General features: G+C 43.8%; 1 protein-coding gene across 4 annotated transcripts in view; it reads left to right on the top strand.

Annotated features, from left to right (window-relative positions):
• tbc1d32 (TBC1 domain family, member 32) overlaps positions 1-18,718 on the top strand; it is a 194,471-nt gene that overhangs the window by 33,640 nt on the left and 142,113 nt on the right. For all 4 annotated transcript variants that reach the window (XM_060916426.1, XM_060916427.1, XM_060916430.1 and 1 more), the window contains 4 exons: positions 1,201-1,352; positions 3,325-3,452; positions 3,657-3,858; positions 12,169-12,248. In XM_060916426.1, coding sequence (XP_060772409.1) covers positions 1,201-1,352; positions 3,325-3,452; positions 3,657-3,858; positions 12,169-12,248 — 562 coding nt within the window. The remainder of the gene's footprint in view (positions 1-1,200; positions 1,353-3,324; positions 3,453-3,656; positions 3,859-12,168; positions 12,249-18,718) is intronic.

Genomic DNA, 18,718 nt, shown 5'->3' with positions numbered 1-18,718 from the left:
CGTGCAAGTTTGCCAGTGCTCCTCCAAGGTGAGAAGCAGAGTGTTTGTGTTAAAGCTCAAAAGTTCAATTTAATCAGCAGAAAACACAGCTTTAATTAGCAGTGAACTCTTACCAGATGTAAAGTGGTCACCACACACGTGGGTGTAATTAGCTTTTTCCCCAGTTAAGTCCTTACAATGCATGTGTTTGAACCACAGCGTACACACGGCATTCTCTGGACAGTTCTTCATTTGTTTTGTCGCCAGTTTTAATTATTTTGGGAATTCTGAAGAACTGCTTCTCTTTGTCATGAGTAGCATTAGTACCGCAATTATATCACACACAAGAAGGATTATCTTTCTTCAAAGGCAATGAAATCAAAAGGAAATCACAAAACATTGCAGCAGCTCACATGTGAAGCACCGCTAACTTGGTTGTTGTTATCATCCAACATGGCCAACTTCTGGTTTGAAAAATAAGCGTGACGTCACGTGCTATGTGCCGCAGTGCCCTCAAGTCACAGAAAAACTAAAAAAAAAAAGTTGGCAGACCGAACTTCACAGAAAAGTGTATTTGTATACAAATGTAGGAAGCATTGAAATAAACATTATACTATCTTCTAACCTCATGACTGTAACCGATTAAATTTGTTTGATTTGGTTTGTGAGGCATCTCTTAGCTATCTAGCTAATGCCGTCCTGATGTCACACATTACTATAAATGCTATCCTATAAGGTTATTCGAAATGAATGCTCTTGAAGGTGCCTTACCGGTATGAGACATCTGTCTACCACGGCAGAGTGGCAACACGGATGTTTCAAATGCAGCTGTTGACTATGAAGCCATGTGATATTTGGCCTGCTTTGAAGGGAGCAGTTTGTTATTTATTTATTTATTTAAATTGAGGTAAATTACAGTGATGGAAAACATTTTTGTGGCTTAAAAATTGAAACTTTAAAATATGTATATGAGGAAATTGTGATTTGACATTTGAAAATCGAAAAAAAAAGTAGAAGATTTCTGTGCCAAGTGCTCAGGTAGATGAAAAGTTATAGCCAAGGATTCTGTGGCTAAAGAGATTCAATTCTGTGGTGACTGTGTTTGATCAGTCACTGCACCATTTATAGCTCCATCCATATCTTGGCTCATATGTACTTCATTATGTTACGGCTCACTTCCCAGTGGACATGGTGACAAAATGCGGGATTGTGTTGTGTAAGGTTGTGTAGACTCGCTCTCCCCCACTACTCTGGTGATGGAGGTCCTGAGGACCCTGAGTGAACGCACTGAATGTGCCATGGAGTGCATCTACCAGATCCCTGTTGTCGAGACCCTGCTGGTTCCCATCCTCGCTCTGCTCAAAGGAAAACAGGTCAGTTAGAAGTAGCCACTCCTAATGGTCTTGTCTCCTTTTGATATAAACAACAAGGTCTATGGTTTTCAAAGAGGGGTTGGTGGTTTTAAAAATATTTTTAACTGAGTCTCACAGTAACTTACAGTCTCACAATAATTTCGTCTCACAGTAACCTACAGTCTCACAGTAATTTACAGCCTCACAGTAACTTAGTCTCACAGTAACCTACAGTCTCACAGTAACCTACAGTTTCACAGTAAGCGACAGTCTCACGGTAACCGACAGTAACCTCACAGTAACTTAGTCTCACAGTCACCTCCAGTCTCACAGTCACCTCCAGTCTCACAGTGACCTACAGTCTCACAGTAACCGACAGTCTCACAGTAACCGACAGTCTCACAGTGACCTACAGCCTCACAGTAACCGACAGTCTCACAGTGACCTACAGCCTCACAGTAACCGACAGTCTCACAGTAACTTAGTCTCACAGTAACTTAGTCTCACAGTAACTTAGTCTCACAGTAACCTACAGTCTCACAGTAACCTATAGTCTCACAGTAACCTATAGTCTCATGGTAACCTACAGTCTCACGATAACCTACAGTCTCACAATAGCCTACAGTTTCACATTAACCGACAGTTTCACAGTAACCGACAGTCTCACGGTAACCGACAGTAACCTCACAGTAACCTACAGTCTCACAGTAACTTAGTCTTACAATAATTTCGTCTCACAGTAACTTACAGTCTCACAGTAACTTAGTCTCACAGTAACCTATAGTCTCACGGTAAATGACAGTCTCACAGTAACCTACAGTCTCATGGTAGCCTACAGTTTCACAGTATCCGACAGTTTCACAGTAACCGACAGTCTCACAGTAACCGACAGTAACCTCACAGTAACCTCACAGTAACTTAGTCTCACAGTGACCTACAATCTCACAGTGACCTACAGTCTCACAGTAACCGACAGTCTCACATGCCCCTTTTCCACCAAAGCAGTTCCAGGGCTGGTTCGGGGCCAGTGCTTAGTTTGGAACCGGGTTTTCTGTTTCCACTGACAAAGAACTGGCTCTGGGGCCAGAAAAAACGGTTCCAGGCTAGCACCAACTCTTTGCTGGGCCAGAGGAAAGAACCGCTTACGTCAGTGGGGGGGGGCGGAGTTATTAAGACCAACAATAACAGCAAGACCGCGAAAGGTCGCCATTTTTAAGCGATGAGAAGCAGCAGCTGTACAAACGCGAAGTCATCCATTATTGTTGTTGTTGCTTCTTCTCCGTGTTGTTGTTGCTTCGATGTTCGCGCCAAGGTTTATGCAAACACAGCGACGTAACTGACGTATACAGCGACATAATGACGTGGCTCCCCTTAGCACCCCGAGCTATGGAAAAGCAAACTGGTTCTCAGCTGGCTCGCAGGTTGAACAAGTTGTGAACCAGCACCAGCACTGGCCCCGAACCAGCCCTGGAACTGATTTGGTGGAAAAGGGGTAACAGTGACCTACAGCCTCACAGTAACCGACAGTCTCACAGTAACTTAGTCTCACGGTAACCTCCAGTCTCACGGTAACCTCCAGTCTCATGGTAACTTACAGTCTCATGGTAACCGACAGTCTCACGGTAACCTACAGTCTCATTTACTTATCCTACATTCAATTCCACCCTTGCAGTAATTTACACTCTTAATGTCTTTACACATTGAGCGTGATTTGTTATGATTTTTTCCCCCAACGGTATATTTTTTTTCTAATGACTATCCCATAGTCTCACAGTAACATGTCACCCCTTCTTCAAAAGCACTGGATCTAAGACTCAGCTTTATAACTTTGCAAATAGTTATTCCTACTGGACTGAACAGTAGAACTACTATAAATTTTCAAGCAGAGATGCAGCACAACATAGCAAAATATTTTGCTTCTTGCCCTAAACTGAGTCGACACACATTTCACAATTTTCCTGAAGCCTTTTTCAATTTGTTTTTTACTTCGCAGGCCAAATTAAACTCTCCGGAAAGCAGCTTGACCCACATAGCAGACACTCTTGCAAGAATTGCCACCACTGAACGCGGCTTAGCGCTTTTCCTGTATGAGAGGAAGATTGTCTCTGCTGAGGGTGAATGGTAAAGAAACCTCATTTAGCTAATTTAGTCTATTGTCATATCCACATTCAAGCCACTCAGAGATAACGGTAATGAGAGACATTTTTCCTCAAATCCCCAAATCTGTGTAAACAATCAATCCATGTCAATCTGGCTTTATGTGCAAAGCTGTGTTGAAATGTTTTGAGTATTTGGCACTGAATAACTTTTTGTGTTTGGTTTCAGTATTTCGGCAGCGCATGTGATTGTTCAGTTCACTCAGGCACTGTTGGCTAAAGAGCTGCGTGCGTGTGAGGAGCTGCAGAACTCAGCCGCTGTGAAGGGGGCCTTCATTTTTGTATGCCGTCAGATGTACCACACGTGTGAGGGGTTGCAGGTGCTCAGACCCTACAGTCTGCATGAATGCATAGCCCAGGCATGGAGAAAGGTAACCTCATTAGTGCTCACACTACCTGTAGCTAAGCATGTGAAAGGATTTCTCTTCTCTGCTTATCTTTTGTTGGATATGTTTCAAGGCAGGGTTTTTTTTTTCTTTTTTTTCTTTTTTTTTGTCTTGCACATTTTACACAGCAAAGGGAGTTCAGTATGTGGAAGTACATATACTTTGATGAAAAGTAAACAAACCCAGTGGAGAATGATATGGGAAGAATGTGTGGTGATGACGAAAGTCAAAAAACTTTTTATTTTATTTTTATTTTTTTGAACACACTAACTGAAATTTATTTAAAACTTGGTGGAGAAGCTTTTTATTTATTTAATTTAATTTAATTTTTTGAATACACTAACTGAATTTATTTAATACTTGGTGGAGAAGATTTTTTTTAAACACACTAAAATTTATTTAATACTTGGTGGAGAAGCTGCTTTATTTATTTATTTATTTATTTATTTGAACACACTAACTGAAATTTATTTAATACTTGGTGGAGAAGTTTTGTATTTTATTTTTTGAACACACCAACTGAAATTTATTCAACATTTGGTGCAAAAGCTTTTTTTAACACACTAAAATGTATTTAATACTTGGTAGAAAAGCTTTTTATTTTATTTTGTTTTATTGTATTTATTTATTTTTTGAGCACACTAACTGAAATTTATTTAATAATTGGTGGAGAAGCTTTTTATTTTATTTTACTTTTTTGTGAACACACTAACAAGTATTTAATACTTGGTGGAGAAGATTTTTTTTAACACACTAGCTGAAATTTATTCAATATTTGGTGCAGAAGCTTTTTTTTTTAACACACAGTATTAAAAAAACGTGCAGTATTTTTTAACACAGTATTTAAAATATATTTAATACTTGGTGGAGAAGATTTTTTTTGTACAATATAACAAAACATTAGACAAAGACAATAGTGCATAGACAGTAAAATATATTTTTTAACCACCTTTTGTTTATCACGTAATTCCATATGTGTTCCATATGTTGTTTCAGACTATTGATGTCTTCAGTATAGTTATCCTATAGTGCAAAAATGGTCAAAATACAGAAAAACCTATGAATGAGAAGAGGTGTACAAACTTTTGACTGGTATGGTGTACAGTGGTGCTTGAAAGTTAGTGAACCCTTTAGAATTTTCTATATTTCTGCATAAATATGACCTAAAACATCATCAGATTTTCACACAAGTCCTAAAAGTAGATAAAGAGAACCCAGTTAAACAAATGAGACAAAAATATTCTACTTCATCATTTATTTATTGAGGAAAATGACCCAATATTACATAACTGTGAGTGGCAATAGTATATGAACCTTTGCTTTCAGTATCTGGTGTGAACCCCTTGTGCAGCAATAACTGCAACTAAATGCTTCCGGTAACTGTTGATCAGTCCTGCACACTGGCTTGGAGGAATTTTAGCCCATTCCTCCATACAGAACAGCTTCAACTCTGGGATGTTGGTGGGTTTCCTCACATGAACTGCTTGCTTCAGGTCCTTCCACAACATTTCCATTGGATTAAGGTCAGGACTTTGACTTGGCCATTCCAAAACATTAACTTTATTCTTCTTTAACCATTCTTTGGTAGAACGACTTGTGTGCTGAGGGTTGTTGTCTTGCTGCATGACCCACCTTCTCTTGAGATTCGGTCTATGGACAGATGTCCTGATATTTTCCTTTAGAATTCGCTGGTATAATTCAGAATACATTGTTCCATCAATGATGGCAAGCCATCCTGGCCCAGATGCAGCAAAACAGGCCCAAACCATGATACTACCACCACCATGTTTCACAGATGGGATAAGGTTCTTATGCTGGAATGCAGTGTTTTCCTTTCTCCAAACATAGCACTTATCATTTAAGCCAAAAAGTTCTATTTTGGTCTCATTCAACCACAAAACATTTCTCCAATAGCCTTCTGGCTTGTCCACATGATCTTTAGCAAACTGCAGATGAGCAGCAATGTTCTTTTTGGAGAGCAGTGGCTTTCTCCTTGCAGCCCTGCCATGCACACCATTGTTGTTCAGTGTTCTGCTGATGGTGGACTCATGAACATGAACATTAGACAATGTGAGAGAGGCCTTCAGTTGCTTAGAAGTTACCCTGGGGTCCTTTGTGACCTCGCTGACTATTACACGCCTTGCTCTTGGAGTGATCTTTGTTGGTCGACCACTCCTGGGGAGGGTAACAATGGTCTTGAATTTCCTCCATTTGTACACAATCTGTCTGACTGTGGATTGGTGGAGTCCAAACTCTTTAGAGATGGTTTTGTAACCTTTTCCAGCCTGATGAGCATCAACAACGCTTTTTCTGAGGTCCTCAGAAATCTCCTTTGTTCGTGCCATGATACACTTCCACAAACATGTGTTGTGAAGATCAGACTTTGATAGATCCCTGTTCTTTAAATAAAACAGGGTGCCCACTCACACCTGATTGTCATCCCATTGTGTTAGGGTTTTGCTGGGATTCGAACCTGGTTCGTTGGTGTGATAATCCAGCAAACCCCCACTAGGCCACCAGGGGGATGACTCAAATGCAGAGGCGTGAGGCGGAAGTAGAAAAAGAATCAAAAGGTTTATTTAAACTATATACACTATATACAGGGCAAAACAAAAGACAAAAAAAACCAAAGAGTATAATCCAAAAGAAAAGCAAAGTGCAAAAATTCAAAAGCTAAGAAGATCAAAAAACACAGTACAAAGGAAACTGGAGATAAACATAACAGCACAAAGACTCCGTGACAAGAGGACTGAACTCAGGGGTATAAATAGACAAACTAATTAAGGACACAGGTGAAGATAATTAGGCAATTAACACAAACACAAAACACAGGAACAGTGGCGGCCTCTAGAGGCCAAAATAAACACGACATGAAAAGGAAATAACAGCGGCCTCTAGAGGCCAAAACAGTCCTAGTCCTAACAGGACCCCCCCCTCTAGGAGCGTCTCCTGACGTTCCCAGGGCGATCCGGATGGGCCGAATGGAAGTCCCGACATAGTTCTTTATCAAGGACATCCCGAGCAGGAACCCAGCAGCGCTCCTCAGGACCATAGCCCTCCCAGTCCACCAGATATTGCAACCCGCCGCGGACCCGGCGGGAGTCAAGCAGGCGATTCACAGTGAACACAGTCTGCCCCTGGAAGATGCGGGGGGGTGGGGGGTTCCTAGGGGCAGGGGCATACGTAGACGTCAGTACGGGCCGTAACAGGGAAACATGGAAAGTGGGGTTGATCCTCAGAGTCTGGGGCAACTGGAGCCGGTAGGAGACAGGGTTCACCCTGTGCACCACCTTGAAGGGGCCAATGTAGCGAGGAGCAAGCTTGCGGTTCTCCACCCGCAGTGGAAGGTCCTTAGTGGACAGCCAAACACGCTGCCCAGGGCGGAAAGCGTGTGCAGGTCTTCTATGGCGGTTGGCCTGAGTCTGGTTGGTTCTGGAGGTCTGTATGAGGGTCTTCCTGACCTTGCTCCAGGTCTTGCGACACCGTCTCACATATTGGTTGACCGAGGGCACCCCCGCGTCCTCCTCCTGGTCCGGGAACAGAGGTGGCTGGAACCCGAATTGGCACTGGAATGGCGACAGCTTGGTGGCCGATGACTGCAGGGTGTTGTGGGCGTACTCCGCCCATGGCAGCCAGGTGCTCCACGATGTCGGGTTATCCATAGCCAGGCCTCGCAGGGTGGTTTCCAGGTCCTGGTTGAGCCTCTCCGTCTGACCATTGGACTGTGGGTGAAACCCAGAGGAGAGGCTGGCAGTGGCTCCGATGACCTTGCAGAACCCGTGCCACACTTGGGAGGAGAACTGGGGCCCTCGGTCTGAGACGATGTCCTGTGGAAGACCAAAGACTCGGAAGACATGATTAAACAAAAGTTTCGCAGTTTCAAGAGCAGAGGGGAGTTTGCACAGTGGTATGAAGCGGCAGGCCTTGGAGAATCTGTCAACTAAGACCAAAATGACCGTGTTACCTTGTGACTCAGGGAGACCCGTGATAAAGTCGACTGCCACGTGGGACCAGGGACGCCGGGGAATGGTCAGAGGATGCAGGAGACCCTGGGGACGCTGTCGTGGGTTCTTGGTTCTGGTGCAAACCTCACAGGACAGGACAAATGACCTTACTTCCTTCTCCATGTTAGGCCACCAGAAGCGTCTTTTCAGGAAGTCCAGGGTCCTCCGAGCTCCCGGGTGGGCGGTGAGAGGGGAAGAGTGACCCCACTGGAGAACCTTGGCCCGGGCTTGATGTGGGACGTACAAGAGGCCTGGTGGCCCCGTCCCAGGACCGGGGTCCTGGCGTTGGGCTCGTCGGACAGCCTCCTCAATACCCCAGCGGACAGGGGCCACAATCCGGGACACAGGGATAATCGGCCCGACTTCATTCTCCCTGTTAGTGGCAGAGAACAGTCTGGACAGTGCGTCAGGTTTGGTGTTCTTGGAGCCGGGGCGGTATGAGAGGGTGAAGTCAAACCGACTGAAAAACAGGGCCCACCTAGCCTGTCGAGGGTTCAGTCTCTTGGCTTGCTGGAGGTACTCCAGGTTCTTGTGGTCAGTCCAAACCAGGAATGGATGTTGTGCTCCCTCCAGCCAGTGCCTCCACTCCTCAAGGGCCAGTTTGACCGCTAGCAGTTCTCGATCCCCCACATCGTACCGGGACTCAGCAGGACTCAGGCGGTGGGAGAAGTAAGCGCAGGGGTGCAGCTTTCCTTCCGAACGTTGAGAGAGCACCGCGCCGACACCACTGTCCGAGGCGTCCACCTCCACGATGAATGGTTGGGAGGTGTCCGGGAGAACCAGAATGGGTGCCGTGCAGAAGCGGTCCTTGAGGTCTTTGAACGCCTTTTCTGCCTGAGGAGACCAGCCATAAGATCCACCTGTCCCTTTGGTGAGGTCTGACATGGGTGCTGCCACAGAACTGAAGTTCCTGATGAACTTGCGGTAGAAGTTAGCGAATCCTAAGAACCGCTGAACCTCCTTAACGGACTTGGGAGTAGGCCAGTCCCGGACGGCCAGGGTCTTGGCAGGGTCCATTTGGAGTTGGCCTGTCCGTACAATAAATCCCAGAAAGGAGACCTCGGGAACATGAAATTCGCATTTCTGGGCCTTGGCGAACAGATTGTTCTGTAGCAGCCTCTGGAGAACCTGGCGGACATGGTGGCGGTGCTCCTGCACGGTCTTGGAAAAGATAAGGATGTCGTCGAGGTAGACAAAAACGTATAGGTTAATCATGTCCCTTAAGACGTCGTTGATTAGGGCCTGAAAAACAGCTGGTGCGTTGGTGAGTCCGAAGGGCATCACCTGGTATTCGTAGTGCCCAGACGGGGTGTTAAAGGCAGTCTTCCACTCGTCTCCCTGTCGGATACGGATGAGGTGGTATGCGTTCCGTAGGTCCAACTTGGTGAAGACAGTGGCGCCTTGGAGCAGGTCGAAAGCTGTGGACATCAGCGGAAGGGGATATCGGTTACGCACAGTGATCTTATTCAGGCCCCTGTAATCAATACATGGTTGGAGCCCCCCATCCTTCTTGCCGACAAAGAAGAAGCCGGCTCCAGCAGGTGAAGTGGAGGGTCGAATAAACCCAGAGACCAGGGCATCTTTGAGGTATTCCTCCATGGCCTTGCGTTCTGGCTGAGAGAGTGAAAACAGTCTGCCACGAGGAGGGGTAGTCCCAGGGAGCAAGTCGATGGCACAGTCGTAGGCCCGGTGCGGAGGAAGAACGGCGGCCCTGCTCTTGCTGAACACCTCCTTGAGATCCCAGTACTCTGTGGGAACTTGAGATAACTCGGTGAGATCAGGGGGCTCGGCAGGAGACACAGGAGAGCTAGAGAGCAGACAAGAGGCATGGCATGCAGGGCCCCATTCCACAACCTGGCTTGTTACCCAGTCTATGCGAGGGTTGTGGCGAGTAAGCCAAGGAAGGCCTAGAATAACTGGGAACTCAGGTGAAGGAATCAGGTGCAGGGATATTTCTTCCTTGTGACCTTGAGACTGGAGGAAAACTGGAGAAGTAACTTGGGTGACTCTTCCATCACCTAACGCTTGGCCATCGAGGGCAGACACAGACAGTGGGACTTCAAGAGGTGCAGTCGGAATATTGATGCTTTGGGCGAAGTGAATATCCATAAAGTTCCCAGCCGCCCCTGAGTCTATCAAAGCTTGACAAGAGTGGACAGACTCACCCCAGGAGATGGAGACCGGGATGTAGATTCCTTGGCCAGGGAGTCCGGGAGAGAGGGTAGGCCCCGTCACAACCCTCCCTCGGCTGGACGGGGCGGTCCTTTTCCCAAGAGTTCGGGACATGATGCTCGGAAGTGACCAGGCTTGCCACAGTAGATGCAGCACTTGTCCCTCCTTCTGCGCTCCCTCTCAGATGCGGAGAGGCGAGTACGACCCACTTGCATGGGTTCTGGACAGTCACTGAAGGAGGTAGACGGTCTCCAGGTAGAGGTAGGGAGGCTGGGGGGGCTCAAGGCTTGGTGGCGTTCTCTCATCCTGTTGTCCAGACGAATAGCATGTGAGATGAGGGTTTCGAGGTCACTTGGGCATCCAATAGAGGCCAGACCGTCCTTGATGGGGTCAGACAGACCATGGTGGAAGGCTGACACCAGGGCAGTCTCGTTCCATCCACTTACTGCTGCGAGTGTTCGGAACGAGATGGCGTAATCTGCGACGCTTCCTCCTTGCCGGATGGACATGAGCTTTCGGGCTGCGTCGGTACTGATGTCTGCCTGATCGAAGACCCGAAGCATCTCTTCAGAAAACAGCTGGAAATCAAAGCACTCAGGTCCCTGTCTTTGCCAGATAGCAGTAGCCCAGGCTCGCGCCTTACCAGCTAATAAGGTGATCACAAAGGCAATCTTGCGGCGATCCGTAGTGTAGGTGGTAGGCTGAAGCTCAAAGGTGAGTTGACACTGGGTAAGGAACTCTCGGCACTCACTGTGCTTGCCGTCATACCTCTGTGGTGCAGGAAGGCTGGGTTCGCGAGGTGAAGGAGGCAGCATTGCAGGAGGCACTGGAGCAGGAGTGGGAGCTGGATCAGGAGCAGGAACTGGATCAGGAGCAGGAGATGCAGGCAGAGATGTCAGCTGTGCCAGGGTTTTCCCAATTTGCTGAAGCAGTTCCTCGTGGCGAGCGAGGGCCTCACGTTGGCTGGTGAGCGTACGTCCATGAGCGTCCATGGTCGCTCCGAAGCGTGTCAAAGCTGCCATAATTCCCTGAAGGTTGGCCGGGTAGACAGTTGAAGCAGCCTCTGCTGAGTCGGTCATGACGGAGTCTTTCTGTTAGGGTTTTGCTGGGATTCGAACCTGGTTCGTTGGTGTGATAATCCAGCAAACCCCCACTAGGCCACCAGGGGGATGACTCAAATGCAGAGGCGTGAGGCGGAAGTAGAAAAAGAATCAAAAGGTTTATTTAAACTATATACACTATATACAGGGCAAAACAAAAGACAAAAAAAAACCAAAGAGTATAATCCAAAAGAAAAGCAAAGTGCAAAAATTCAAAAGCTAAGAAGATCAAAAAACACAGTACAAAGGAAACTGGAGATAAACATAACAGCACAGAGACTCCGTGACAAGAGGACTGAACTCAGGGGTATAAATAGACAAACTAATTAAGGACACAGGTGAAGATAATTAGGCAATTAACACAAACACAAAACACAGGAACAGTGGCGGCCTCTAGAGGCCAAAATAAACACGACATGAAAAGGAAATAACAGCGGCCTCTAGAGGCCAAAACAGTCCTAGTCCTAACACATTGATTGAAAACACCTGACTCTAATTTCACCTTCAAATTAACTGCTAATCCTAGAGGTTCACATACTTTTGCCACTCACAGATATGTAATATTGGCTCATTTTCCTCAATAAATAAATGACCAAGTATAATATTTTTGTCTCATTTGTTTAACTGGGTTCTCTTTATCTACTTTTAGATCTTGTGTGAAAATCTGATGATGTTTTAGGTCATATTTATGCAGAAATATAGAAAATTCTAAAGGGTTCACAAACTTTCAAGCACCACTGTATATACTACAAATCACTGATACTGTATAAATCACTGAAGGAATTAATTTGCACTTTTTAAAAATATACCTCTTCCCTTTGTTCACTACCCACATCTTGTCTATGCACTTAAGCTTGGTTTAAATGCAGCAGTGGCTCCTGTGTGAAGTTCACGTCATTCTTACAAAGTTCTAGTGAGACAGTTGGACTTTAATAACGTGAGGAATTCACCATATTTTCAGTGTAAGATCAAGTCTTCAGGTGTCTTCTGGGACTCATCCTGAATCATTTTCCCTACAGGCAAGTTCGCTTTCAGAACGAATTCCCACACCAGTTCCTGGAGCTCTCGCTCCATCGTCCTCGCAGGACCTTCAAAGCATGTGAGATTTTGTCTCTTCATCTTTCTTTCTGATGTTTCCATCCAACAGTTTTAAAACTGTTACTCAGATCTCTGAAACGTAGGCAGATGAAAATATGAATCATGAATCAAGTATGTGCAGAATACTGTGTGCCAGCCAAACACATGCAGTCATGGATTATACATCCAAGCCTGCATTACGCTGCACTTATGAAAAGCAGGTGAAAATAAAATTTTGCCATAGGTTTTTATTGTTGACAGGTTTAGGATGGTTCCTGGGAAAAATGGACCAAAAAATAAAAAATCTCTCAGTGGCTGAATCCGAGTACTCATACTACCTTACTATATAGTATACACAAAGCAATATGCCATAATCCATATGGTTTTTGATTTTTTTTTTTTTATATCATGCACTATGTGATATAAATAGTCACAAGAGTTATGACGAGGTCATGAATTAACACCGGCAACAAAACACTATAATAGTAAACCAAAACAATCAGTGGTTCACAGCAGTCATGAAGTTCTCCCTATGAGGTCACAGTATGGAAAGCAAATAGTGATGAACACAAGTTTTGAAAGACTGAAAGCTATCGTCACTAATCTCTCCAACTACGCTCACCAACCAGGAGTCTATTCCAGATACGGACTGCAGTATGAATAAAGGTCCTGCCTGTGGAGTAGGTTCTTGAGACTGGTGCATGACTTGGCATAGATAGGCTGGTGCGAATTGCATGTCTGATCACATACAGCTGAGGAGCTAGTGTGTATTTTGTCGATCATAGCAGTAGCAGCCACCAGACATCTATGATGTAGGGACGTAATGTTTAGTTACAGTCTGGCCTGTTGTTCATTCACACCAATGATGCGTAGTGCTTTCCTCTGGATGGAGTCAGGAAGCCTTAGTGAGGTGGCAGTGGTACTCATCCAGCATACTGGAGCATACTCCATGATGCTCTGTACCTGGGCCTTGTACACTGTGGGTCTCCATTAGTATTACTTAGTATTTAACCCTCTGGGGTCTGAGGATTTTTTCTGCCACTAATGATTTTGGCATGCTCTGATTTTGTTGTCAATTTCAACAAATTTGAGCAGTATTTTCAGTCTTTTTTGTATTCAGCACAAGTTCAGCTACAATAATATCTGTGTAGTATGTATGTCATGATTGTACTTTTAAAGCAGTTTTAGAACTGTGTTGGAATGTGTAAAAACAAACCAAAAAAAAAAAAAAACATGACCTTACCCACTGTGACAAACCGTTTTGGTTACTTGAGGTGATTCTGTTCAGTGTTAGGATTGGATCAAGCACAAAAATCTGCTCCATTGATTTGGACAATTAACTGGCCATCAAAAAATTTATGTCCTTATTTTTTTGGTATAAAAGGTTGGCAGTGGGAGGGGTATTCAATGAGAAGAGTAAAAAATTCCATTCTATTTAATGAGAAGAGTGAAAACCCAGCCCTGTGATGACCTGGCGACTTGTCCAGGGCACGGGCGATTTCTCTAAGACAACGAGGGAGGCTCAGCCTCCTCTAAAAATGCCCTTATAACTTTAATGTGTGCGTAAGTTTTTCCCCCTCGTGACAGTGCGATGCAGCCCAGCCTCAGTGCACTTCAATGGCATTGGGAGCTATGCGGTTTTCAATCTCAAAATGCAAGACGATTATTGAACAAATACTGCGAAAATGCCCGCCCACGGAGTCTCACGGACTCCCAGCCTCAGTGGACTTCAATGGCATTTGGGAGCTCTGCGCTTTTCATTCTCAAAATGCAAGACGATTATTGGACAAATACTGCGAAAATGCCTGCCTACGGACTCCGAGCCTCACATGGGAGGGACATGGCAGTTTCCGCGAGGAGACTGGTGATTGGTGAAAGCGGCCGGATATTTTCTTTGATTGACAGCTCGTTTCACCTATAGACAGGCAGCGGTGAATTTCAGTTCAGTCCCATGCGGATTCGCAAGTGCTGTGGTGTATTGTAAGAGATCAACTTACATTTCGATTTCATTCATTACATATGGTTTCTACCAGCTTTTTTAGTTTGTATATATTTTCATTGTAAATAAAGTGTAAATATAGTGTTGTCAAGTTTGCTATCTTAGTTCCAGAAGTTTCGTTTATTTGAGTGACTGAACTTGAACTTGAGGGGGCTAGTCAGCTAGCAAGAAAGCTGCGCACGGATGCCAAGCATTGCTGATTTAATTTTGGCGAAGCCATTTGCCAGTCTTCCTTTCGAGGAAAAAATTAAAATTAAAGAGCAGGGTAGACCAACGCCTCAAATTGACTTGGTGAAAAAAGGTAGGGAATAATACTCGTTCCTTTCAGCTCTCCTGGTATGAGAAAGTGAATTGGCTAACAGCAAGTGACCCACATCAACAACAGTAAATAGGCTACTTTAGTAATATGTCATGGATGGACCAAAAATATAGAATCTATTTAAAATGTTTATGCTGAGTATGTTTATAATATAATAATATTGGAATATATATTTCTCTGGATATGAATTAAACACAGCTACAATTTGGAAAACATTTTTAAACAAAAACACAGCCGAGAACATTTCACACTACAGACCTGGATTAAAAGTGAAGGGTTATCAAAATTGTCAATAAAACATTTCTCAGTCAAAATAAGTAAAATACAGGGAAAGTGTCATTGAATGAAGTGTGTGGCACCCAGCTCTACTGCTGAGGTTCCTGACAAAGAGCTGCTTTCAATAATGATCAATTTTTAAACAACATGCCACAATTTTAAAATATAAAATGTTAAAATATACCCCCCCCGGCCCCAACACCACCATCATGTATATTGGACAGTAGGCTAATGGGCCAAAAGAACCTGTTATTTCACAGTTTGTGACCCTGCCATCAATCAGCCAGATCAGAGGCAAGAGTATGGGCAAAATTGATGTTTTTTCTTTTAAAATCTGGAAATATCGTAACAGACCAGCCTCCCCTGTTTGAAAGACTACCAGCCGCCACTGGTCCAGGGTGCCCCCCGCCTTTCGCCTGTAGTCAGCTGGGATAGGCTCCAGCTTGCCTGCGACCCTGTAGAACAGGATAAAGCGGCTAGAGATAATGAGATAAGTGAAAACCCCTCCCACCGCCATCTCTTAATCCCATCAGATCAAGTGATCAAAACGGTTCATTACAATGGGTAAGGTCATGTTTTTTTCACACATTCCAACACAATTCTAAAACTACTTTTTACAACAGCTTCATTTATCTGTTTTTTTTATAAGTTTTACTCTATTCAGTGTGTCTTGAAATTAACTCTTGTACTATTTTACTCAGTTCAGAGCCACAACCAACTCTGTTACACAATTACTCTGTAATTTTGCTCCCACTCCAACTCCAAATTTTACTCTCTAAACTCAAAGTATAGCAAAATTAACTATTTTTGAGGAAAATACTTTTAACTCTGGAAAAATTGCTCAGTCATTTTTCCTGTGTATGCACTACAGTGCACACATATCAATCGATCTGCTCATCAGAAATAGAAGAAATATTTACACTTACATGAGTTGATCGTTGGCTGGATCGAGTCAAAGTTCAAAATGACACCGTTCATCAGTGTCACAGTTCTCAAGATCTGATAAATCGCTGAAATTGAATCGCGGCCCTGAATCATCTGAAGCACCATCTCGCAAATCCGCTTGCCATCTTGAAATACAACCCCGATTCCAAAAAAGTTGGGACAAAGCACAAATTGTAAATAAAAACGGAATGCAATAATTTACAAATCTTAAAAACTGATATTGTATTCATAATAGAACATAGACAACATATCAAATGTCAAAAGTGAGACATTTTGAAATTTCATGCCAAATATTGGCTCATTTGAAATTTCATGACAGCAACACATCTCAAAAAAGTTGGGACGGGGCAATAAGAGGCTGGAAAAGTGAAAGGTACAAAAAAGGAACAGCTGGAGGACCAAATTGCAACTCATTAGGTCAATTGGCAATAGGTCATTAAAATGACTGGGTATAAAAAGAGCATCTTGGAGTGGCAGCGGCTCTGAGAAGTAAAGATGGGAAGAGGATCACCAATCCCCCTAATTCTGCGCCGACAAATAGTGGAGCAATATCAGAAAGGAGTTCGACAGTGTAAAATTGCAGAGTTTGGACATATCATCATCTACAGTGCATAATATCATTAAAAGATTCTGAGAATCTGGAAGAATCTCTGTGCGTAAGGGTCAAGGCCGGAAAACCATACTAGGTGCCCGTGATCTTCAGGCCCTTAGACAGCACTGCATCACATACAGGCATGCTTCTGTATTGGAAATCACAAAATGGGCTCAGGAATATTTCCAGAGAACATTATCTGTGAACACAATTCACCGTGCCATCCGCTGTCGCCAGCTAAAATTCTATAGTTCAAAGAAGAAGCTGTATCTAAACATGATCCAGAAGCGCAGACGTCTTCTCTGGGCCAAAGCTCATTTAAAATGGACTCTGGAAAACTGTTCTGTGGTCAAACGAATCAAAATTTGAAGTTCTTTATGGAAATCAGGGACGCCGTGTCATTCGGACTAAAGAGGAGAAGGACGACCCAAGTTGTTATCAGCGCTCAGTTCAGAAGTCTGCATCTCTGATGGTATGGGGTTGCATTAGTGTGTGTGGCATGGGCAGCTTGCACATCTGGAAAGACACCATCGATGCTGAAAGGTATATCCAGGTTCTAGAGCAACATATGCTCCCATCCAGACGATGTCTCTTTCAGGGAAGACCTTGCATTTTCCAACATGACAATGCCAAACCACATAGTGCATCAATTACAGCATCATGGCTGCGTAGAAGAAGGGTCCGGGTACTGAACTGGCCAGTCTGCAGTCCAGATCTTTCACCCATAGAAAACATTTGGCGCATCATAAAACGGAAGATACGACAAAAAAGACCTAAGACAGTTGAGCAACTAGAATCCTACATTAAACAAGAATGGGTTAACATTCCTATCCCTAAACTTGAGCAACTTGTCTCCTCAGTCCCCAGACGTTTACAGACTGTTGTAAAGCGAAAAGGGGATGTCTCACAGTGGTAAACATGGCCTTGTCCCAACTTTTTTGAGATGTGTTGTTGTCATGAAATTTAAAATCACCTAATTTTTCTCTTTAAATGGTACATTTTCTCAGTTTAAACATTTGATCTGTCATCTATGTTCTATTCTGAATAAAATATCGAATTTTGAAACTTCCACATCATTGCATTCTGTTTTTATTTACAATTTGTACTTTGTCCCAACTTTTTTGGAATCGGGGTTGTAAGTTTTACCTCCAAACAGGTCACCTAAACTTTGGCTAACAGATTTTATCCTGTTTACGATGGACGTTCCCACTGCAAAAGAGAAACCAATTGAAACAGAGTGAAAGTGATTATCATGTTGTTACCATGTGAATAGTCTTTTATGAATGCGTAAATGGGCGCTCAGCGCTCCGACTCCGGTGTGACTGAGTAAGGTGACAAGTTTTATGTTTCATCTCATTTACTGTAGGTAATTTAAAAACTATAATATTATTTGGCAGTGGGCACACAGGAAAATGTAAAGTATAAAGTTTCTGTCAATATGTTTATCATGCTTGTAGGATAAAAACTCGCAAAGATATTTATCTAAATACATGACCTACTCATTCTAAACCTGCCGAGCTTTGCCAGCGGGTTAAAAGTAGTTGAACTGTACCTGGATGATCCACTACATGTGTAGTGAAGTTGGTTGTTGCAGCGTCCAAGGAATGTCTCTGATGCTGTAGAGCAGGGGTCACCAAACTTTTTTCTCTGGGGGCCACATTGTCGTTCCTGACTGTGATGGGGGCCGGGGTCGGGTCAGCTATATCACATAGAATTGTATGACCCAGACAAATATGACCACCAGCAGGCCTCATTGTGTAGTAGAGATTACTAGCCTGGCACGGCCATCCCCACTACTATATCCATACTACTATATTAACACTTGATTCCTGGCACATATTTGTTTATCTTTACTAGTGGTTTGCAAAAGTAGTAATCAAGTCTTCACACTTTGTTTTAATTTGAAATACCACTGATATTCCATTTATTTATTTTCTAATAAAAATTATATCAAAGCTGTCAAGGTAAGAAACATCTGCCTAGTTGAGGTGATTGACACTGGCAAAGGTGAGTGGAAAATTATAAATTGTAGGTAAGCCTGTTGATATTATTAATAATATTAATAATAATTGTATGCAGCACTTAATAAAGGTAAAATAAATAGGCCTATAAAATAAATACATTTTAAAAAACAGTGAAATTATAATAATATGAGCAATAGATCAATAGATCACAGCAGTTGTGCTGTGTCCTGCACGTCATTGCTCTCATCCATGGCCAAAGCAAAAAACTCGAATTCTGATGCTTTCTCATTCAGCTGGTCAGACACGTTGTCCCCCAAATCTTCGGTTCGCCTGGTCATAGTAGGTGCGGAGAGACTCACCGCGTTGAGCGCATCCTTCTTGTCGGGACACACCTCCT

The sequence above is a fragment of the Neoarius graeffei genome, chromosome 3, assembly GCF_027579695.1.
Source record: "Neoarius graeffei isolate fNeoGra1 chromosome 3, fNeoGra1.pri, whole genome shotgun sequence".
In the NCBI taxonomy this organism is placed as follows: domain Eukaryota; kingdom Metazoa; phylum Chordata; class Actinopteri; order Siluriformes; family Ariidae; genus Neoarius; species Neoarius graeffei.
This window is presented reverse-complemented; position numbering and strand designations above follow the sequence as displayed.